We start from the raw sequence: 24,730 nt of genomic DNA, 5'->3' as shown, positions 1-24,730 counted from the left end.
CTTTGCTTTGCTAGTAGTATTCTGTTTTGAAGCTTTGTTGATGGATGTCAAACTCTAAATATCACCTGTGAAGGAGATAAAACTGAAGTTTACAGTAAGGTATATGACTATGTCATGGCTAGGAAGATTTGGTACAACAATTTTATAGCAGCCAGAAAAATATTCTGGCTTAATATCAAATATATGGAAATAAAAAGAAATATAGCAACTAAATTGCAATTAAATTGTAAAAAAAAAAATCACATGCTGTACCCCTACTGGGAAGCATTCCACAACCAACCATATTTATGTTGCTCCTCCTAAAAACTTAATCAATCTACTGTCTGAAACACACTTCTATTGTTCTGCTAACCACCCTCTATTATAACTATTTATTTTCTTTCTTATTGGCATATGTGAAATACCAGGGAAAGGACTACACCTCAGGAAGCCCTATACATTAGCACCTGGCAGAAAAAAATATTGAACATGTTTGTTTGGTTGAATTCAATAGTCATTCCAATACATTTTCCCAAATCTTCACTTTGGGATATGTCATCAAGGCACAAATGCTATAGAAAACATTAAATTCTGCTACAAAACAGGAAAAGTCAGATTATTCTCCTTATTGAATAGTGATGTTTTTCCAAAACAACTCAAAACATTTTAAAAGAAATTACCAGAAAATGCCATTTAACATTTTAATTATTTTTAAGTATTTTGTCTCATATAATAAAAGTAGTGGAAAAATAAAAGCCTGTATCATAAATAACAAATTCCAGTAAATTCTACACTATTATAGAGAAATATTTTAGACAATGGAGGATAAAGAAGATAGAGAAATTAAGGATAATCTGTAAACTTGGCAGTTTTCCCATCAGATAATTTTAAGAATAATAATTTTAATCATTTAACATATTTATACTCTTATGTAATAATATATGTTGTCTATATTTTGTGGCAAATTTTTGCCTACTATTTTGTGAATGTAATGTACTTTACTAATAAAACTCAAATAACAAATTTTTAGTACTCTATAAATGATAGTGGTGATGGTAGTGGTAAGAGGAGTAATAACAGTATTAATAATAATCTAATTAATCTTTAAAGACATTTAGTAAATCCAATATTCCTGCTGTCATCAGCACTTACAAGAAAATTTTCATATATCAGATTCAATAGTACAAAATCATTTATGAATCTGTAAACACCTTACTATAAAAAGAACATATGCATTGTCAATGACTAGGAATAAAGTTAAAAATTGAGTTTCACAATTAAGATCCTTCTCTCTGTATAACTGCTCATTTCCTAGAAATGTTTTAGTAATATCAATTTACAAAAATATATTACATACCCCAAATCTCACTGATAATTACTTGAGTGCTTCCTAGGGGTATCACTCATTCTCTTAAAATCCTGTATAGGGATCTTATAATAACTCTTTTAACATTACTATAGCTGTTATCTTCACTTTTCAGATGAGGAAAATGAGACCAGAGACCCTAAGTAAAATTTTCTAAGGTCATACAACAATAATTAGAGATTGTCCAGAGGACGTGACTCCAGAGACTGTATCCTTAAGGTCTAAACCAGAATGAATGTTAAATCACTATACCATCCATCTAAAGTTCAACCCCATTTACACTGAAAAACAAAAAAATCTAAAAACAAAAATCACAATAATTGAACATCTCTCATGAATTAAACATTGTGTTGAGGAAAGTGATATACTCATGATTACAAATTTAAGATACAATTTTTGTTCTCAGTAAAGTAACAATAATGAATGAAACGAGAAATCTGGAAACAGAATCTACTGTGGGAGAGAATTCATTGAAATATGTAAGAACTAATTTTGAATAGATATAACAGAAATTACAGCAGAAACTTAAAGCTATGAATATTAAATATCATTTTAAGCAGGAGGAAACTACAAAGCATAGAAAAAAATTTAATTGGAGGGAAACACATGAATGTCCTAACTTCAAATCTTTATCTGTTAGGTTATTTGGTATCAACAGATGACAAAATAGAAAGTTGTTAGCCCCATCAAGAGGTTGTTGTGATAAAAATATCTATAGGAACAGGAGGGGGAAATAAATTCTGCATTAGGAATAAAATATCAAAAATATTGACAAGAAAAGATGAAAAGAGTTAGGAAGTAATCCTAGAGTAAGGATGAAGGATCAAAACAGGGTTGCAGAATCAAAGTGAATTGTAGACAGTTTTGAAGATGGGGAAGAGAACATCAAGCTTCAAATCAAATCAGTAATTACTAGTTGTATTTCTCTAAAAGTGCTCTTCATCACACTGTTGGGCAGCATGAGAAAATGAAATGCCATGTTATTACCATGTGACACCATCTCTCTAATTTCTAGACATGTCCTAAAAAAGTACACCCCGGTAAGACTGCAACACAATTAAAAAGCCAGAGTAAACTAAATTAATGTTCCTCAACTTTACACCCAAGGTCCATTAATCTGCTTCACAGTAAGGATTAACTGTATTAAATGCATGAAAGGACTATATTTAAAGATGAAGTTATAATAAACCCTTAAAGAAACATTATCTCCAAATGAAAAAACAACAGGTGCTTCAAGATCACCAGGAAAAGAGGAAACTCAAAGTAGTGCTTAACATAAAATAAGAATGTTAACTGTTAAACCAGGTCCTGCTGCCCAAGAGGTGACTGCTATAGGATTTTCTTATGCACAGCACCCAAATGAAGAAACACTAAAGAAGCAATGTCTAAGGATATTATAGTCTCACACAACATTATGTAACCAGCTCCTTTCATAGAAAGGTGACCTATTAAATATTACAATACTCCATTGGTTCTTATTTTTTTAATGTAAGATTATAGTGATCAATGCCTCATGGAAATGATCAAAATTGGATTTGCACACTTCTACAGTATGTTGATGATCACTTACAATAAAATCAGAATGAGAAAGGGAAATTGTCTGAAAGGACCATTGAGCCAGGTAATAGATTCAGACTCATATATCCACACAGCAGGAACAAAATTAAAATGTAGATAGAATTCTAATATAGTCCAACTGGAAGGCTTGCTCCTGTTTCTTACAGAGGCTTGTTTCCTCTATGCAAACAGCTAATCTTAAAGATACAATACTGGTTATATTAATTACTTTATATACTTTTACATGTATAAACATGTAAGTTAAAATAACATCAAGGTCATAGTGCTTGAGATAAATAAGCCAAAAAACATAAGCTAAAACAATGCTCTTACTCTAAATAGATCACATCACAGAATAATATTTGCATGATGCAGAATAGTGAAGACAGTTTCAGTGGATCACAAATCATATACTTAAATTCTATCCTTTCCAATGGCATCTAAATTTTTCTAGACAACAAAGCAGCATGTATTATATTCTTTTCCATCTTCCTTCCTGTCCAGTTTTTTAACCAACACATTTCCCAGCTGAACTGTATATAATATCACTGTCTGTCTCATCTAAATTTGTAAGGAAATGAAGATTTCGGTAGTTAATAGTATTTTTCTACCCTCTAAGGAACTGTTTTACAGAGATGGAGGAATTTATAGACAGGCATTGTAGTGAGATGTCTGAAGGAAATAATTATGTTGCTTCAATTAAAAAATAATGAAAGAAAATTGAAACAACAAAAGAAAAAGAATAATAATGATAAAATACAGAATGATATAATCAATGCAGTATACTTTTAATCATTCTGGTCACTGCAAATTAATTTTAAAAACTCACAAAAAAAGCATACTATAGGACCAACGATACTTATTTTAATTATTTATTTAAAAACATGAATCTAAACTTTACATAATTAAAATTTGCAAAACTCTGAGTAAGTTACAAGAGAATACTACTACTACTTAAAATTCTAAACAGAAAAAAAATTATAACCTTTGAAATTTTCAAGTAGATAATTTATTTGAAACTAATTTTTTAAACTGATCATATTAGCAATGAAGAAAATTAAATATTGAATAGTAGAGATTTTATTGGCTAAATTTTCTAATGAAAATGTTATAAAATTAGAAATAAGAAGAATGGAACCAAACACATGGAAAATTTTAAACACGTTTGTATTCGTTTCCTGGGGCTGCTATAATAAAACACCACCGACCAGATGACTGAAACAGCAATTTACTGTCTCACAGTTCTGGAGGCTAAATGTCTGAAATCAAAATATCAGTAGGGCCAGGCATGGTGGTACATGCCTGTATTTCCCAGCAAATTGAGAGGTTGAGGAAGGAGGATCACAAGTTCAAGGCCAGCCTTGACAATTTAGTGAGACCCTGTCTCAACGTAAAAAATAAAAAGGACTAGGGATGTAAGTCATTGATAGAGCAACCCTATACCACAAAAAAAAAAAAACAAAAAACAGAAAAAAAAGTCATCAAAATTGATTCCTTCAGAAAAATATGAGAGAGGATCTATCTTTTCCATGTCCCACCCCAAGTTTCCAGTGACTTTACGCACTCCTTTGCATTCTTCCTATGTCTCTCTCTGTGTTCAAATTTCCACTTTTTATAAGGACATAAGATATATGGGATAGGTATACCCTAACAGCCTCTTTTTAACTTGATTGCCTATTCAAACACCCTATTTGCAAGTAAAGTTACATTCTCTGGTACCAGGAATATAGAAGCCAACATACTTCAGGGAAGGAGGGGACACAAATGAACCCACAGCAACATTCTTTTTTTTTATATATAGTGCTGTTACCTTATTTTATTTTATTTTTATTTTTTGGCAATATTCTTTAGGGCAGAGTTTTCATTCAAGATATATCCTTCCTTCCTTGCAGAAATGTTCAAAAACACATGTCTTGACACCAAGGATAGTCACTTTGGCAGATGAGATATAAATGGAAGTAACATGCCCCACTCCCAAGCAGATGTATTTGGAGAAAAGCTCCCCTCTATCACCGCCATTAGAGCACCAATATCTCAAACAGGGCTCCTCCTCAGCCTGCGCAGAAAAAGACACCATCTGCTCATAGAAGTCTTGTGCCTCTTTGTGGGGAGAAGCCACTGATATTTTGAGGACACTGTAACTTAGTCAAATGCTGTCCAAAAACTGTTTCAACAACTTCAAAAAGGAGAAGCAAAAGTAAAATTGAAGACTACCTAAAACAAAATGAAAATAACACTTCATAATAAAACCTATGCAATATAGCAAGAGTGCAAACAAAGGAAAAATTACCCCCTAGAATACTTTCACTACCTGCTGAGAACCATAGCCAAGTAGGAATGGCCCCTGGCATTTTGCCAATAGTATTGATTGACAGGCAAGGCATTACTATCCACAGTTCTCATGCTACTTTGGAGTTCTCGTGGGGATTTCCAGGGATTCCCGGAGAGTTCCCATTGGTTGGGGAAGTGCAGGAGGAGGGATTTCTAGAGATATTTCCAGCTGCTGGTTCCTGGACCAGCAGAGTGGCGTTGGGGAGGAGTTCCTGGGAGCACGTGTGGAGTGTGCTGGTGGAGTTCAGAAATAAAGTTTGTTCCTACTTCAGTGGCTCCTGATTTGTGCCCAGCCAGACTGCGGCAACTACCAAGAAGAAAACCTAAATTTATAAAATTGTTATCTGCCAGGCATGAGGATCGCAAGTTCAAAGCCAAGCTCAGCAATTTAACAAGACCCTGTCTCTAAATACAAAAATAAAAAGTGCTAGGGATGTGGCTCAGTGGTTAAGTACTCCTGAGTTCAATCCCCCATACAAAAAAAAATTGTCCATCCTAAAATATTACACAAATAAGGAAAATGTTTGATTTTTTTAAGTAGGTCTATTAATAATTACACCTAATAATGGGATTCACTGTTACCTATTCACACATGCACATAGCATAACTTGGTCAATTTAATTTCCCAGTGATCTCCCCTTTTCATCCCTTCTTTCCTCAGCCTAGTCCCCTTCCTATACTCTACTAGTCTCCCCTCTATTTTCATGAGAAGCAGATTTTTTTAAAAAGACTTTTAAAAATATTTTTGTAATATTAAGTATTTTTACTAATAAGAACATGAGAATAAATATAAGAGAATAAAGAAAAAGAGAAAAGTTAGGAATATGAAAGGTCACAAACATAAATTCCCAGGAAATTAGAATAACACAAGGCGTCCTCCGGGCGAACTTCCCAATGCTCCTACTGCCTGCACTTGGCTGGGCCTTGATGGAAGAGTCCTCTAGGTTCCCCAGAGTCCATCTTCCTCTGTAGGGACAAAATTAACCTCACCATTTTTCTTCCCGTAATAGCATCATTTTCAGAACTTTTCCCCCTACCTCCTTCCACAACACCTCTTTCCCCAGTAGTCCACATCAGCTGTCTTCTCTATGATATTTTTAATTTAATCACAGCAAAGCACACCAAATTACAATCATTGTTCTACTTTCCACAACAGATTGTAAGCTTCTTAAAGAAGTCATAATTTTCAGTCATATTACTATGAAATACAAGCACATTTTTTTTGCAGTTCCCTGATAACAGATTAATTGAGTTATGAAAAGTAAGGACCCAGTTTAACTACATCTGTTTCAGTTCACACAAAATTGTTCAAAGGAAGAAATGCTTTGTCCAGTGTCCAGTATTTAACACACACTAAATAAATGTTGATGGAGAAATTGGGTGCATTCTCTATAGAAACTTACCCAGACAATTGGGGTTTGGGAGAATCCCACCCACCCCACCCTACCCCACCCCCCCCACCCTACCCCACCCCCCAAAAAAAACTTTACTAAAAGATAAAAGTAAAGAAAATGAAATTGCTGTAAAAGATCCCAAGAGTCTCTTGAAATATTCATTCTGATCCTTGGTTCCTTTTCTGCCTAATCCCACTTTACAATAATTCTATTACCAGTCCTGTTAAAATTTCCTTCTAAATATACTTAAAAACTTTTTCCCCTCTCTGTCATCATTACTAAAACTCATTCCTCTTATTTTTCTCTAACTATTAAAATAGCCTAACTGGTCAGTGTATAAACAGAAAAAATAACACCTGGAATCCCAAGTCAAAATATTTCATGAAAGTAGCAAAAAAATTCAAAAAAACTTCAGTGTTTCAAGCTTATAACATATTTCAACTTTTGAGAACAACATTTCAAAAAAAAAGCCATTAAAATTTATCCCAACTAAAAGCAAGAGAGGAACTGAATAAATTAAACAGTGGGAATCTCAAATAGCACTCATAATTTAAATGTGACTTGTATTATTTCTAGTTGTAGGAACACTCTTTTGATGAAACTGCTATTTTTATTTGAACAAATTTATATTCTCTACCAGAATTAACTAGCAGTGATAAGGTCTATGATTTACAGTACTTAGACTTATTAAAATATTTAAAGGAATCACAGAGGTGACTTCTTTAATAATTTTTGCCTTAGGAAAATAATTTAAAGAACAGTGTTCTGAATGAAGGCACAAAATGCAGTGCCTTGAAAATTTTTAGGCTGAAATATTTAGGCGTTTCAGAACCAAAATATTATAATTTTTAAAATCACCAATTTTAAAGAATTAGCGTAGAGCTTACAAGGTACAGCAGTTACAAAGAAAAGTTTTTCCAAATTATCTCATAGTCTACACAATGTCTTCTAAGTTTTTGAGAGAAATTATATTCAGCCTTTAGAGTCCTTCTGTTGAATCCATTATCTTTACAATGTTGAGTCACCCAGTTAATGAAAAATGTATGCCTCTCCATTTAGTGAGGTTCTTTGATTTCTCTCATCAGCATTTTTAGCATACTGAGCCAGTGCATGTTTTAGAAGATTTGTAACTAAGGTTTTAACTTTCCTTCACTTCATTTCTAACTATGCTTAGCATTTAATGGTAAATTATACTATTATATACCTTTAAGCAATCAATCTAACATGCTTAATATGAACACTTTTATTTGCATTTGTTCTAGTAATGAACATAGAATTTTTCCACACATATTTAGGATACACATATAGTACTGTATTATAAACCTCCTTCTTTTCTTTCATCACTCCACTCCTCCACTCTTTTTTGTTAAAGTCTATCCATATCACTAGGTATATATTCATCCTTTTATTCCTAATGATTAGTGCTATTCCATTTTTGTGCAATTTCTTTACCTTTCCCTCAATTATAGGTATGCACATTTTCTCAACACCCGTTTATTACAACAAAGGTCTCTAAAAAACAATTCATATACATATACACACATATATATTTATAGTTTAATATATATAGAGAGAGATATATAGATCTTTTTTACCTACTGAATATATCCAGTGGGTAACACATATTTAAATAAGTGCAGTTGAATTGCACTCCAAAATAGCTATAACAATTATTCAATATATTCTTAATCTACATTCAAAATATATGATCTCATTAAAATAAGAAATGTACTTAACATATTGAGTAGGAGTTGCTAAACACATAGATAATTTAATTTAAATCTACTTGAAGGTTTGCAATAAAAACAGATAAGCGGTTGGCCTAGATCATCCTGAAGTATTGCCCTGGGAGTATGGCTAGAAAGTAAGCACATTAAACACAGATTTTAAAAGTCAACATGGAAATACAGCAATTACTTTTCCTTTTTGAACCAATAGACAATTTTGCCCCACCCTTCCAAGAATGACTTGTGAAGATTCTTAAAGCATACTTTGCAGAGACTTTAAGTGCCCATCTCTCTCCACACTATGTTTCTTGTATAGAGAAAAGATTCTCTAAAATGCTATGCATACAAGTGATAATATTTTGCATTTCAACATGTCCAGAAATTCAACTATTAGTTATACAATTTTATAAAGAAATGAGTAGCAACATTTCAACCAAGATAAAAACTATCTTAATGAACACTGGCTTCCAAAGGAATTCAGTAAATTCTTAGATTAATTTTTATTCCATATTCTATCAAATATAAAACCGTTCTTGATTAGATTATCTGCATATTCTATCAAACAGTCTTTCATATTGTTCTGAGGGCTATGCATTTATTTAGTAATGCTATTGTGAAAAGTACATACTTCAAGTTAGTGATCCCATCTAATAACGCAAATTGCATAATCTAAAGCCTTAACTGTATTAAGATATATCAAAATGAATTGCAAATATCCTTGAATGTGACCAGAATCAATGAGTGGTATCAAAAATTTGAAGACTCTTTTATGTGAAATACTATCATTTGGAGAGCAGTAAGATTATTGCATTCATTAAGCCAGCCATTTAATATTTTTTCACAGACTCTGTCCCTTTGCATCATTCTGTTAGTCAAAACTCAGATTTTAATATTCATCTTAGCTTTAGCTTCAATGAGAATCAAAACATTACAATTAAAAACTGTTTAATGAAATTTCAAATTTCATTTAATTACCAGCGAGGCAATAGATATAAGTCTGTTTTAAAATGTACAAATTATTATTATTCACCAAAAAAGTTTTCTCAATGGCTTGCCTTCACAAATGTAGAACATGTTTGACCATAACCCCAAGCACTCACAATGTGACTCTTGGAAACACCATCAAGCACCCTTAATCCAAGAAAAAATCTAAGAGTTTGTATTGCTTAGGCCATTCTCCCACTGGGCCACTATAGCACTTCTAATAAACTGACAATTGAATTCATACAATTCCCCTTAACCTTTTTACAGAAAAGCCATTAGACAATTTCTTCCCTGAAACATTCCTACTGCCTATCAAATATTGAGGGAAAAACATACTCCATAAATAAAGGAAGAAGAATAGCTAACATATACTGAGTGCTTATTATGTACCAGGCACCATGCTAAGAAATTTTCAAGAATTACCTCATTAATTGCAGCCTAGAAGAGAATACTATTATCCCATTATACAAGCAAAGAAATCAAGGCCCAGCAAGTGAGTCTAAACATAGGAAATCCAAACAGAAACTCTCAAACTCTAAGCTCTTGTTCTTAAACTGTGAATTTGTATATTGCCTATCCAATTACAAGAAATTTTCTCCCACAGCAAAGAACAATGTTTGTTCTATTATGGAGTATCCTCAATTTATTCCTACTTAAGGAAAAAAATATTGAATATGTTTCCTAAGGTACAATTCAAGTCAAGTTTATACCCAGTGGGGATGAAGTCAAATAAATAGTACAAGAGAACAATATCCTTTAAGGTACAAAAGTTCAATTATCTTTGTTTATACAAAAGTTTGCCCTCAGGCAGAATTACCCTAGAATAAAAAAGCACAGCATAGCTATCCAAGAATTACCCTTTATTTATTTACTATTATAGCTTTGGATTTTGAGATATCGTTTCAAGCCTTATGCCTTCTGCATAAAAGCTATAGCATCTATATTGTATTTATTGCTAGATATATTTTATGCTAAAAGCATAGAGATATGCATGGATAATTTCCCATCATGAACAGCTACATTGAGGAATGGTTGTAAAATTTAAGTCCCCTGTTTGAGGAAAGGGAGGTATCTTATTTTCCATTATATCTTATCACTTTGCCAATTGAATATTATGGATGGTGCTATAATAATTTTTCATCTTAATCTGCTCTTCCTCCAAGGCTCTAGAAAAAAGGCTTAAATATTAAGACAATTTCCACATTTTTAATAAAGGGTATTCATGGTTTACAATGAATTGTAATATTTAAAAATTTTAGCTACCACTAATGCTAGTTAAAAAATTCTAATTAGATAAAAGATAATAAAATAAAAAGATATTTGATAATAATTAATGTTGTTTGGCACACAGAACTTCAATTCATTTTCAATTTGTATAAAATAGCAAATGTGTTCTTAATTTTATTAGACTTACCTCTTCAAAATTCAGTTCCAAGAGCCTTAGGTTCATCATACAATATACTTGCTGGCTGAGTTATGAACTAATAAAGAATTTTATTTTCAATTGTAAGATAACCCTTTAATATCTTTTTGTTTGAAGCAAATTTCTCACATTCAAACTCTTGATTTTGACCCTAGTTACTAGTATGCAATTTTATTCAACACTGTCTCATTACATGTATTCTACCTTTAATGCTCCAATTTTTTGTTCACAAATTTCAGTCTAGTTGATTCTATTTGTGCATTATTCATTTTTATCATGCCCTGACTTTTTAAATTACACTAAATATTGAGAATATTACATCAAATAGAATTATGAGTTAAAATCAACTGTTTTCATTTCTAGATATTTTACTATAAAAACTACATTTCTATCACTTTACAGAGTCAGATAGAAGAGAAGCATTAGAAATTTTCTGGCTCTGCCAAGCCATTACTCTTTTAATCTGTGTCAAAGATTAGCCTCTACCAGGTAATCAAATAATGTCCTGGCCACAACAATCAATGGCTTTCTTTCATTGAGTACTTTGGCAAAACAGGTTATAGTGTGTCTCACATCAACTCCATCAAAAGTTTCAGTCCTAAAGTCCATGTGGAAACCCATCCTATACCTACAGCCAGGGCTTCTGTGACTACTACATTTCAGGCACCCACCACACAGTACAACCTTGATAGATCTCACCACACCCTGGCCCATATTGGCTTCAATTCTTTTCCTACTATTCCCAAGGCCCACTGATGACAACAATATACTCAGAATCTGACTACTTCTTACTTCCATTACCCACTCTGGTTTAAATCACCATGATATCTCTTCTAGATTATTACAATAACCACCTAATTGGGTTTCTTGATTTCAGTGTAGCCCTGTATATATAGGCTAGTCTAATGACTTAGTATTTTTTAATATAGCCAGTTCTATAGAAAAAATTCCTGTTTCAGAAGAAAAGCCTAAGAGGCCCTACATGGTCTGCCTCTGATGCCCAAAATGTTTTTCTTCCAGATATCTACATGACGAATGCCTTCGCTTTTTCCAAGTCTTTGCAACACTTAAGTATTTCTCCCTCACCTAGCTCTATGCAATTTTTCTAAAACATTTAACACTTCCTAACTTACATCTGAATTATATTTGTTATTTGTTCATTTTCTGTCTTCTCTGGATAAAAATGCAAACTATGAGGATAGGGATCTTACTTTTATTCAATGATACACCCCCTAGCACTTAAAACAATGCTGGAAAATAGCATTAATTCAGGAAAAATTACTGGATGAATGAACAGGTATTCAATGACCCATCACCTTTTGCTGTACGTAATGAACCATATATATGGTCCTACTCTATTTATATCTTCTCCTGGGTACTATAAAGGACTAAAAATGAAAATAGTCAAGACATTGTGCATAATGGTGTTACTATTAATTATCTATCTCTAATGTTAGTTTTCTAATTGCTTTTTAGTTAATTTCCACACGCTTTTCCCACAAAAGCTATTTCAAATCATATATACACTTCTTATTCCATTTTATATCACTCCCTTTAGCTATAGCAGAGTTCACTGTTCATAAGCACACTGCCATTAAGGATGGTAACCCCCAAAATTTGGTGCTCCAACAACCAGGTATAAAGAAGAAAAAGTTGTTATGTTTGGGGTCTTAAAATGTCCCCTAATGGTTCATTTGTTGAAGATTTAGTCCTCAGCTGATAGCACTATTAGAAAGGATGGGCTAGTGAAAGGAAATTAGGTTATTGGGGTATGACCTCAAGGAGATGTTGGGATACCCTCCTCTTTCTCCTCCTATCTCCCTCCTTCCATGGGGTGAACTTTGCCCTAACACATGTTCCCTGCCATGATCTTCTATTTCACCAAAAGCCCAAAGCAATAGGGCCAAAAAAACATGGAATAACACCTCTGAAACCATAAATCAGAGTGTTATTTAATCTATTATCTATTAATCTATTATCTTCTTTTAATCTATTATCTCAGATACATTGTCACACTGATGGAAGACTAACACACAGTTATCATGTAACATATGTTACACAATTATCATACCAAAACATAATTGATATCTCATGATAAACTGTTATGAGGTAAATGCAAAAGATGAAAAAGATAGATCATCTACTTGTAAAATAACTTCTTAAATATTTTAATAGTGTCATTATTCTCTTTCCTATAAAATTAATCAAGTTATCATTAATCATCTTAGATAAATTTTGTATGGTCTTAAAATATCTAAAACTATGAATTCTTAAAATACTGTCTTTGTTATTTTTTTAATTAATTAGTTGCAGTGGCTATTTAACAGAAAAGTCACCCTTTCTAAAACTAAATGTGCTAACAACTATTAAAACATAACCTATGAGAAAAGCTGAAAAGTCATGTACTACATTTGCAGGTAAATGGATGAAGCTGGAGAATAACATGCCAAGTGAAATAAGCCAACCCCCCCGCCAAAAAAAACAAAGATGAATGTTTTCTCTGATAAACACATACTAACCCATAATGGGGGGAGATTGGGTCGGGAAGAATGAAGAAACTTTAGATTGTGCAGAAGGGAGTGAGGGCTGGAGGGGGTGTGGGGATGGGAAGGATGGTGGAATGAGATGGCCATTATTACCCAATATACATGTATGATTACATTACCAGTGTGACTCTGAACGATGTTCAGACAGAGAAAAAAGTAGTTGTACTTCATTTGTGTAAAAAGTGTCAAAATGCATTCTACTGTCACATATAACTAATTAAGACAAATTTCAAAATAGAATAAATTTTTAAAAGAACATGCAAAATAAATAACTGTGTGTAAAAAGACATTTTAACTCCCTAATAATCAGGGAACCACATGTTTTGAAAATAAGGCACCACTTCACATCTATCTTTTTACTAAAACTTTCAAAATTCTGACAATAGATTTTGGGAATGATGTCAATGGCAATGTGCACAAACTACTATTGGGAATGTAAATTGATTTAGCTACCTAGAAGAACAACTTTAGTTAGTAATCTAGTAAAAGTGACAATGCGGGATCCTATAAGCACAATTGCACTTGTACTTATAAAAAGAGAAACTCATGGAAACATTATCAAGAAGGTTCACCACAACATAAATGTAAAAATAAGTTGGAAATTACTGAAATGCCCATCAACAGGAGACTGATAAATGTCACACATTTATAAAAAGTAATTTTAACTGAGTTCAATCCCCAGTATATAAAAGGATTTTAATAAATCAAATAAAATGGATGGGATAAATAGATAGACAGCATATGGGATAAACAGATAGATAGGTGAGTCTCAAAACATAACTACTTGTCATCCCTTAGATAGTCTGCTTTTCCTAACAGACAGCTTTTAAGAATCATCCCTATGATTCCTTATGCAAAAGTAAGATTAAACTATTATTAGTGAATATAAAGATAAAATGATAATCTGATTAAATGTCAATTCATCTTCTAGACAGTACATGTACAGTCCTCATATTGAAAAGATTAACTGAAAATGTACATAAAATAAAGAAAGAATTGTTTTGCCTACTATGAGCAAGTTTCTGTGCGTGTCAGAGTGAGATTACCATTGCCATAGGTAATATTATCATAGCTACCATCTGTCAGAATTAAGATGATTTAAAGTTCACTTCTTAGAGTTTGCAAAGATAAACCTAGTTGTAAGTCCACAGTTAATTTTTTCTAGTATCAATAACATTTCATGCAAAGCAAGCTTTATTTCCAGCTGTAAAGTAATTTAAGCTCTTATAATTTTTACCTAGAATACAGAAAAATTACTTCTCTTTCATAATTAATAGTAACCTGCTAACACAGATTCAAAAGAAGCATTTTTTAACATTTCAGTGATAAAGGACAATTGGATAAAGACCAGTTGCATGGATAGCTGCTCAATGAGAACAAAATAAACCATGAGCTGCCTAAAACTGCAGGAGAAGAAAGAGCAATTACATTCAGAATGTAGAGAAATGCTATAATATACCCCATTCTGGTTTATAAATTAATAAACTAATAAACATATGTTAGGACTTTAGAAGTCTGAGGGAGCCAATAAAAGTAAAATACATTGAGTATTTGGATCCCATATACACCTTAGCATGTGATAGTTCTGGTATTGGTAAATAATAAACAAATGTATTAAGCATCAATAGAAAGAAAGAGGGGGGAGAGAGAAAGAGAAAGGTAAAGAAGGAAGAGTGAGAGGGAGGGAATCTCATTTTATTTGGGAACCATCTTCTTGCTCAGTGCCATTTATCCTCTATATATTCATGCAGTTCATTTGACATTTGCTGAGTGTCTGCTCTAAGTGCTATAGACTGAGAGAAACAAGTCTCCCCAACACTGCCTACCTAAGGCTATCTGTTCTGTATCCTTGAGCTTTTGATAAAAGAATCCTTAGTGATAGAAATATCATTATTCTATAATTCCTTCCACCTAATACTCCTTCAAGAGATTATTTTAAATATCCATATTTTTGAAGCACAACTGAAGTGAATAAAATAAACATTCTCTGTGCTTAACATTATAACATTTATACAAACATAATTGCCCTCCTGAGCATTATAATATATTCAATACATTGTGTCTTTGACAATATATGTGTATATGTATAGACAATTTAGTTTCCCAGTAGCTATATACTATCTCTGCACATTACAGTAGCTATATCTAAAGAGAGAAATCCATAAATTATAGTCATATTTTCATTTCACCTGCTTTTTAAAATAAGACATTAAAATCTTGAACATATTCCTATGTTGCATTAAAAATAGGAATGTAGTTTTTACTAAATTCTAGAATTTAACATTTCAACCTGAGAGGACAAGCTTGCCAATCTTTCAAGTACTTATAATTAAGGAATGAATATTTAATTAGCCAAAAGAATAAAAAAATGTGAAATCATTCCTCTTCTAAATATCATTTATCAATCAAAGGTTTGTAATAATATTCATTTTAGATGACATATATAAAACTAGAAATTTTCAAAAAATAAAAACTATCTACCATATATTTTATAAATACATGAATATATTTGAAGGTGAGAGAAATATAGAAACTAAAAATAAAAACTATCTACCATATATTTTATAAATACATGAATATATTTGAAGGTGAGAGAAATATAGAAAGTTATACATATAAGAAAAATATAGCATTAACTTCATCTCTCCAAGATTTCAACAAAACACAATCTTCCAGTAGTGCCCTCCAAAATATTCCTTAATTTCATTTTTGAAAGTGAAGCTAAAATTTCAGTTAATTTTAATTTTAAGAATTCCCATTATCTTATTTGAAGGGATTTTAAAACTGACAAATTTGAACACTAGATAAGAGTTAATTTTTATAGTTAGTGACATGTTCTGTCAATTTCCCCTATTTCTTCATGATTCGCAGTATACTTCAGCGTAAAAATATATATATATATACATATATATGTATATATATATATACACACATATATATATATTTATTTGTTTCAAATTCTAAAATACTTTTAAAGAACAAAATCTCATAGCAAAATAGTAGAAGGAAAAGAAATTCTTGCCTCACTCCAGGCAGTTCTGTCTTATTCCTGAACACTGTTAAGTCCCTGTAAATGAAGAATAGTTATTGTCTGCACTATGACAAGACCAGCACTTCTCTTGCAAACAGCACTTCTTCACTGTGAACAACAGAAACAGGAATATCAGCTTGTTCCTTTTACTTTCTAAAATCCTGCATGAGTAGCCATTAGGAAATAATGATATCCTAGGTCACAATTATGGGCCCTTCAACAACAGATTTTTGTCTTAACTATGTTGTTTATTTTAAGAAAATTTGACCGAAGCAAACTACAATAAATTTCTTAGGGGGAAAAAATGTAGAGTTGTCCCAGAGGCCAACTCTTGCCTAACCCATACGTACCCTGGTGGCAGACTCCAGAGCTAAATGCAAACTCCACATAGAATAATAACCTTATGACTCTTGTAGTACCAGGAGCCAGGTACTACAAGGGCTTCCTCTCTCCCCTTTGCACTTCCAAACTCACAGTTTTCATCTAAGAGTAGTGTGGGAACCACTAAATCCGCAGACCAGAGGGATCATTTCCATTTTCCAAATTCAAGGGACTGTTCAAAAAAAATGTTTCCATGGAGTCCGGTAAGAGCCATAAGGGAAGACACCATACTATATCCCAGTCCAACATCTTTAATAACACTCAATACCACTTAAAAGAAGTTAAAATTGTTGATGTAATGCATAGTAAAATATACATGAAGTATTTAAAAATTAAAGATCAAAACATAGCAAATCTACTTACATCATGGGAGAAGTGAATTGATTTTGCTATTAAATTTCTCTCAAGCAGACAAGATTTCCTAATAAAAATGTGTTGACTTTTTTTTTTCTTGTAAAAATAAAGACCTGAAATTTTTTCAGCTCTTTTGATTGTATAGAAACTAAATGGACAGCATTTTACTTATTGAAAAATTATGCTAATCTGCTCAGTTATGATATAGTAAATAAGATCTCTCATATTGCTTTTAGCATATATATATACTTACGATTGTTTTCATGAAAATAAGCCTAAAGCTATTTATTTTATTCATTAAATTAAAGTCTGAAATTCTTGAAAGATAATTTATTCTAGTAAACTTGGCCTTTAGGCAAATTTCTTATAAATTTGTCTTGCCTATTCATGCTTCTTAAATAAAATTTGACATTCCAAGAAAAGAGAAAAATGACAATTTTTTAGAACAAATCATATTTAAGAATGTTTCTACCTTTTTACTTTTATAATTAAGTTTTAAATAAACAGCAAAAATTAACCTATTAAATGCAGAGATGCAATTTATTAAACATAAAATAAAAAAAGGTTATATAAAATTACCTGGCCCTCTGGTAGTTAAAGACAATCTCATACCCTAATATGCATTTCTGTTACTTAAATAGTTACCGATTTTTAGCAATATCACCAAAAGCTTTCAGTAGCTTCAATTCATCTTAAAATCTAAATATTCCAGGTTTCCCAATCTTTTGAATTGAATATGCTCCATCTTTATCAATTTATCTAAGAATATGTAAAAAGTCTGTATCTCTGTCTTTGAAGGCAGCAGAAATTTTCAGCTATACTGAGGGCCTGTTAGTAATTGTACAACTTGCTCTTACCTACAAATACTGCTATTCAAAAAACCAGGCTAGATTCATCATGATCTTCAGGCATCTTCTTATTTGGAGAAATGTAGTTTTGACATTAAAAGATGATAAGTCATAAGAAAGCTTCCCAGTTTAAAAATTTCAATAACTCAAACTTAACATTTGTGTTTGAAGTCTTCTTCACTGAGTCTGGCTTACCTTTATCAGCATCTGTTTGACAACCACTACCCTCTGTTTGACTCAGGCTTTTCTATTCACTGCCCATTTACCTCTAAAATGCATTTTCTGTATTGTACACACTATCATTTTCATGAGAAATAATTATATAACTTCTAGTGGGTAGCTGCAACCTTCTAATTCAACCAGTTCAAACCACATTTCTTGTACTAAAATGTATATCAAAAATTTTTTCTTCAACAAGTTCATATGAATAAATCCCATGTCAGAATAAAATCACATTCTAAACCATCTTAACACAATGTAAAATTAATAGCATCTTAAAATCTAACATTTTAACATTTATATAAAAATATCATCAATTCATCATGTACTACATTTAACTCAACTTAAATTTTATTCTGATTTATTGTATTTATTTTATTTAGTAAGTATGGCTTTAAAAATTAATCAGCTATGTGTGCAAACAAAGCAAATTATTTAAATACATTGACATTAATATACTTATTAAAAAGGAATATTAACAGAAGTTATATCCTATGTTGAACAAAAGCAATAAATTTGTTTGAAAAGCAATGTAATATAGATATTTTCATTCTAGTCATATACAGAGTAGCTAATGCTTTATAAAAGGGAAAAATAAATTAAGCTATTTTATTGTAGCAATAAGAAATTTTATGGAAGAGATGACTAAAATAAGAAAAATATCATGTATTTTTCATTTTGCTCCTTAATTTTATAACTCATTAATTTTATTTCTGAACATATTGAGTCATAGTTGAGTTGTGGTCTTAGCTGATCCTTAAACATCCAATTAATATTCCCCAGTTGATTATTTACCACACCTACCTGCCTGCACTTTGATATACTGAACTGATATTCTCATGAAAACCACATAAAGGGATGGGGTTGTAACTTAGTGATAGAGTGCTTGCCTAGCATTCATGAGGCACTGGGTTCGATTCTCAGCACCACATACAAATAAATAAAATAACAACTAAAACTTTTTTTAAAAAAGACATGAAGGTGCAGGGGAAAACTCAGGCAAATATTTCTTCAAGTCATATTTTTAAAAATTTACCTATAACTACCCAGATAAAAGCAATTGAGATTTTATGCTGTAGACATTTTTCATAAAACTTAATAATTATGTATGTTCACACTTAAGTAAAACCATGGGTCAGAATATTGGAGAACCCAAAAGAACCCTATAAATTTAGGCATGTGTTTAACGACAACTTTAGTAATATAACTGTTTCTCTAGTCCAACTCAAAAATATGCCCAAGATAACCTCCAAAACAAATTATAAAGGTTAGAAAAAGATAAAACTTTACTTTATGCCAAAATAATATGCAAATATAAGGAAATATACCTAGTCACATTTACCATTATCACTAAAATAGGCAAATTACACAGAACTGGTCCTTAGTTCCAAAGCTCAAGCACATTTACCTTGAAAAGCAGCTGCATTTCGAGATATTAGCAGCTTTAATGTAGAGGTGGATGCTTGAAGCACCTGCTGCAGATCTTGGCGAGCTGCAATTTGGTATCTCTCCTCCATCTTCCTTGTGCAACATGTTGGCTTTTTAGATATGCAAACCTGAAGATCAGGTCCTGAAACATATATAAGATTTTCCAGAATGATTATCTATCCATTAAAAAAATATTACATGTTATATGTCATGCATTATAAGTCCTACATACAAGGGGTTCATATTTTTTATTAAATTATTCAGTTATTATAATTTGTTATACATGATGGCAGAATGCAATTCATTTCATATTACATACACAGAGCACCATTTTTCAAGACACTGGTTGTATACAAAGTATTTTCACACCATTCGTGTCTTATACATGTACTTAGGGTAATGATATCTAACTCATTCCACCATCATTCTTACCCCCTTACCCCCTCCCTTCCCTGTACCCTATCTAAATTTCCTCCATTCTTCCCATGCTCCCCCCACCATTGCCATTATGAGTCAGCATCCTTATATCAGGCCTTTGGTTTTTCAGGATTAGCTTACTTCATTTAGGGTGATATTTTTCAACTCCGTCCATTACCTGAAAATGCCATGATTTTATTCTCTTTTAATGCTGAATAATGTTCCATTGTGTATATATGCCAAAGTTTCCCTATCCATTCATCTACTGAAGGGTATTTGGGTTGATTCCACAATGTAGCTATTGTGAATTGTGCTGCTATAAACACTGATATGGCTGTATCCCTGTAGTATGCTATTTTTAAGTCCTTGGGGAAGTGGTTAATATTCTATGTGAGGAATTGATTTACCAAAACAACTTACTGTAAGAAAAATTCTCTATCATCCATTAATATAACCATGAAAGAAAATTCCAAACCACTAACTCTTTGCTCAATAATTTAAATACTTGATCCAATATTAATTATGTCTACTCAATATGTGGCAAATTAACTACTACATAAGCAATAGATCAGAAAGAGTTAATTTTTGCTTATTTTATCAATTTGGCCAAACTTATTTAAACTAAATATGTAATAGAAAATCATACAGGCTAAATGGTTTTCTTCATGAGGAAGTGAAATCAAATTTTGTGCATCAAATAAAGGTCAAAGAACATCATCTGATTTCTCAACTCCCACGATGCTTGTGCTTCTTGAGGAATAAAATATCCTCTGCAATAAAATGACAGTAGATTGAAATCCCCCGTGGGCCCAAATCCAAGATCCAAGACTCTACTCACTATATATCTGTCTAGAGGCAATTCCTACCATTAAATCACTTTTGGGTTGTATAATCATACTTAGAAAACCCAGTGAGGATGAATGTTACATTAAATGTAAAGTCATTACACATACTTGTACTTAAAAAATAATTTTCTAACATGATAAACAATTCTCATCCTGGATAGAGATGCTAAGAAAACACCTGAATACACAGCACATGTGATAGAAGACAAAGAGGAAAAGGTATGACACAGGGGACAGTTAGCCTCTGAAGAGGGAATCAACCCCTAATGGAACACCACAATGTGCAGGCATCCCAAGCCTACAAGTTGTTTTCTAATGCTCGTGACAAGTTTATTTACAGGCCCTGAAACAGTTATTCCCTAATTTCAGAACAGGAAGAAGTGCTGTGGCCCTTGGTGTCTGAGGAGTCTCACAGCTCCCACATTAGCTCTACATAGACTGATTTTAGATCAGCAAAAGTAAAATATGCCTGTGCACGCACACAAATGCATACATGTGACAGCCTTCACACTGTTCAAGCTCTTCCTATTTCTTCACACAGTCAGCCTGAGGTTTTACATTTCCAAAAGTTGGTTCTGGATAAGATCAAAACATTTGAAATCACTCTGAGCTTCCTGCCAACATAAGACACCAACATTTCTAATAATTTCAGCTTTGGTTTGTTGAAGATAGACAACAACTGACAGCATTTGAGCATTTTACAAAGGCTAAGAAGCATAAAATATTTATAAGTGTCACAGTAGGTAACATGTTGGCAATTGTTTTTCATTTATCTTACCTAAAGTTATACAAAAGCTAATTCTATTTCAAATAGTGAAATTGATTGAAAGAAACAAAGCTATCTTCTCAGTTTTATTCCTAAATGGAAGGATTGAGGAATTAGCATTCAGAGAAGAGCAACAATAGAGACTGGGGAAAAGAACCAAATGAATAAATATTGAGGTGTACAAATCTATTTAGTGTGGGAATAACTACTAGGGGATTTTAAAATAATAATAACAATAATAATGTCTCACTGCAAATATGCCTACTGAGGTCAAATATCTAACACTGTTTGGCTAGATTATATTCAAAAACATGGTCTATAAAGGACCCCTGAGATGTGACCCTTCTTCCCACTCCCTCTCCAGAAACAGAGGCCTCAGTACTCTTCCTTTCACAGGCAGGCCCATTTCAGTTCCTCATATTCACAATGCCACAGAGTCATTCCCCAATACTTTCTTCTATCTGGGGCACTCTTGTCCAGCTATGTTCACCCACACATGCACCAAACACCTACCATCACCTAGTTCATTACTATCCATTTTTTTAAGATTCCCCACTCTGTCTTCCCTAGAGAAACTTTCTGTAAACTCCCAGTTAACACAAGTCCAGATAACATGACATTAGGGCCACATATCTCTCCACTGCACATATCATCTTTGTAATTTTATATTCTTTCAGGTGATTCTAATTAATTTGTTCCCTCACTAATACTTTAAGTTCCAATCAGGGAACCATTTTGCTTGCTTTTATATTCCAGTTACACAGAACATTGCCTAATACATGCTAAATACGCAATAATGCATATGTATTATCTAATTTAATCATCACTATGATATTACTGCCACATTTACACATGAGGAGATGAACACATAAAGAGGCTATCCAGTGTCAGGGTTGGGTACAATGTAGCTCAATGGTAGAGTGCTTGTCCAGCATGCAAAAGGACCTGGGTTCAATCCACAATACTGCAAAAGAAAAGAAATGGATAAAGAAAAGGAAAAATGAAAACTGTCCAGATTACAAAATGGTAGAGCTGGTGTTTGTGAAACAGGCAAACTAACTCAGAAGAACTATGTTCTTCACCATTATTCCACAAGAGGAAAGAAAGTCTTAAATCTATAAATGGATTGTTTATAGACATAACTAGCCATCTCCTATTCCTGTTCTGAAAGAAGGCATCTGTTTAGTAAGTTGCAAGAAAATAAATTTTAGGTTAGGAACTATCCAAGGAGATTTATCAAAATAAAATAGACTAAAATACAAAGCTATAGACTTGCCATTTGCTTCTTTGCCCAATTTTAAGTGGTAGAAAATACATTAGAAAGCTGCAACAAATTGCCTCTACTGCTATCCTAAATATCGTGTAGGAGAAAAACCATTATGCCTCAGCAACTCTGAGTAAGCAAACATAGCAATTTAGACCACTTAGCCAAAGTACATTCCTCAAGTTGATGAGGGTCTGCACTGATTAATTCAGACTTTCATTTAGAATCTTAGAAGTTTGTAGTGACAAGATAAAACTAAATTCCAAACCAAATCAGAGCTATAGCACCATAACTAGGCAATACTTACCTATTAGGCAGGATATTTTTCATTAATATCACCTACAAGATATGCTTAAATAACTTAGAATTTGGGTGCCAGTAGAGAAGGAAAATAGTTGGCAAAAAAGATTCCAGTTCCCTTTGTTCCTTCCTCTATCAGTCCAAGAGACAGACAAGATGGACTAAACCTTCAGGGAAAGGACCATGTCTTACTTGTTTCTAGAATAAGCACAAAGGACATAAGATGCTTGTTGATTAAAAAAAAAAAAAAAAAAGCCCAGACTGCAGTTTTCCTGTTGTAAGTAAAACAGGCATCATAAGAAAGCAAAGCCAGAATTAACCCATAACATACCACATGGCAATAAGAGATATTTTAAAAATGATTTCAAAGCTTGGCTTTAAGAAACATGGCATAATTTCAGGATGATATGAAAAAGTGAGAGTGCCCACGCTCTAGGGCAGCTGTCAAGTTTCTGAACAATAAAATCAAACTTTGCAAGAAATACTAAAAACAAAATAAAATAGTGTTCCTCCAGTCAGAAGCCTTCAACAAAAATCATTGGTGCTTTCTGGATTTCTTACTTAGAAGCAGCAGTATTGTTTAATAACTACTCCTTTCTGTTCTCCAGCATAAGAAACCTGAAGCCATCTACCTGCTGGTATGTTTAGTGTGCTAAAGTAGGAACATTTTAACAGGGAGGCATTCTGAAGACGGTGGCAAGGGCAGCATGGTTTTCACTATCTCCAAATCCTCATATAAAACCAGACTGAACTACAAAACAAATCCACAATAAACTACTACAAAACTAGTTAACATGATAGCAATATCCCCCCAAAAAACTTCAAAATACAAACAGAATGGAACAGACCAGCAATAGCCACAAGATCTTCACAATATAAGTATTTGGACAAGAGGGAAAAGAAGGAAGCAATGAAGGAAGGTCTGAAGGACCTGAGAACAAGAGAAACCCAAAGTATTGAATAGAATTCACAGGAAGGCAGAGCAGACTGATTTGGGAATAGCAGTGGGGCTGGAAGAATTCTGCCCTCTCAATTATTGAATGTGTGTGATGGATCAATAAGAGAAACAAATAAGTGAACAACGGGCAACAAGTCTCCCTTCCAAGACAGATCCTACACAGAAGAGAAACTTCTAGAAGTGGAAATAGAATTCAACAGAGCAGGGAATAAACAGACATAGAAAAAGAAGGTCTAGACCAAAGCAGAAAGGGAAACAAATGCAGGAAATGCCAGGAAACAAGCATCCATGTTTTTGAATGCCAAATGAAAACATCAGAAGAGGAAATCCAGTCAAGTTAGAACAGCTATTCTGAAGCACGTCTCAACTGAAATGTTCAGAAAAACTAACTTCACATAAAACAAACAACAACAAATATTGGGGTCAAATCTCACACAGAGTCATAATAAAAAAGAGAAGAATAGAATAACATCCCTACACAGAAAGAAAACATGCCATTGCAAGACATACAACAAAAAACATCAGAAACTTAGCTACACTATTCAAAACAAACCAAAAGATAACAACACAAGACATGAAAGAACTACATAAATCAGAATTGGAAAAATCAGA

The 24,730-nt window shown here is 32.7% G+C and overlaps 1 protein-coding gene across 4 annotated transcripts in view; it reads right to left on the bottom strand.

The window, feature by feature from the left end:
* Positions 1-24,730, bottom strand: part of Gpc5 (glypican 5) — a 1,280,165-nt gene that overhangs the window by 1,215,159 nt on the left and 40,276 nt on the right. For all 4 annotated transcript variants that reach the window (XM_078016202.1, XM_078016204.1, XM_078016203.1 and 1 more), the window contains exon 2: positions 19,549-19,710. In XM_078016202.1, coding sequence (XP_077872328.1) covers positions 19,549-19,710 — 162 coding nt within the window. The remainder of the gene's footprint in view (positions 1-19,548; positions 19,711-24,730) is intronic.

The sequence above is a fragment of the Ictidomys tridecemlineatus genome, chromosome 6, assembly GCF_052094955.1.
Source record: "Ictidomys tridecemlineatus isolate mIctTri1 chromosome 6, mIctTri1.hap1, whole genome shotgun sequence".
Taxonomy (NCBI): domain Eukaryota; kingdom Metazoa; phylum Chordata; class Mammalia; order Rodentia; family Sciuridae; genus Ictidomys; species Ictidomys tridecemlineatus.
The sequence above is the reverse complement of the archived record's forward strand: the minus strand, read 5'-3'. Positions and strand labels throughout refer to the sequence as shown.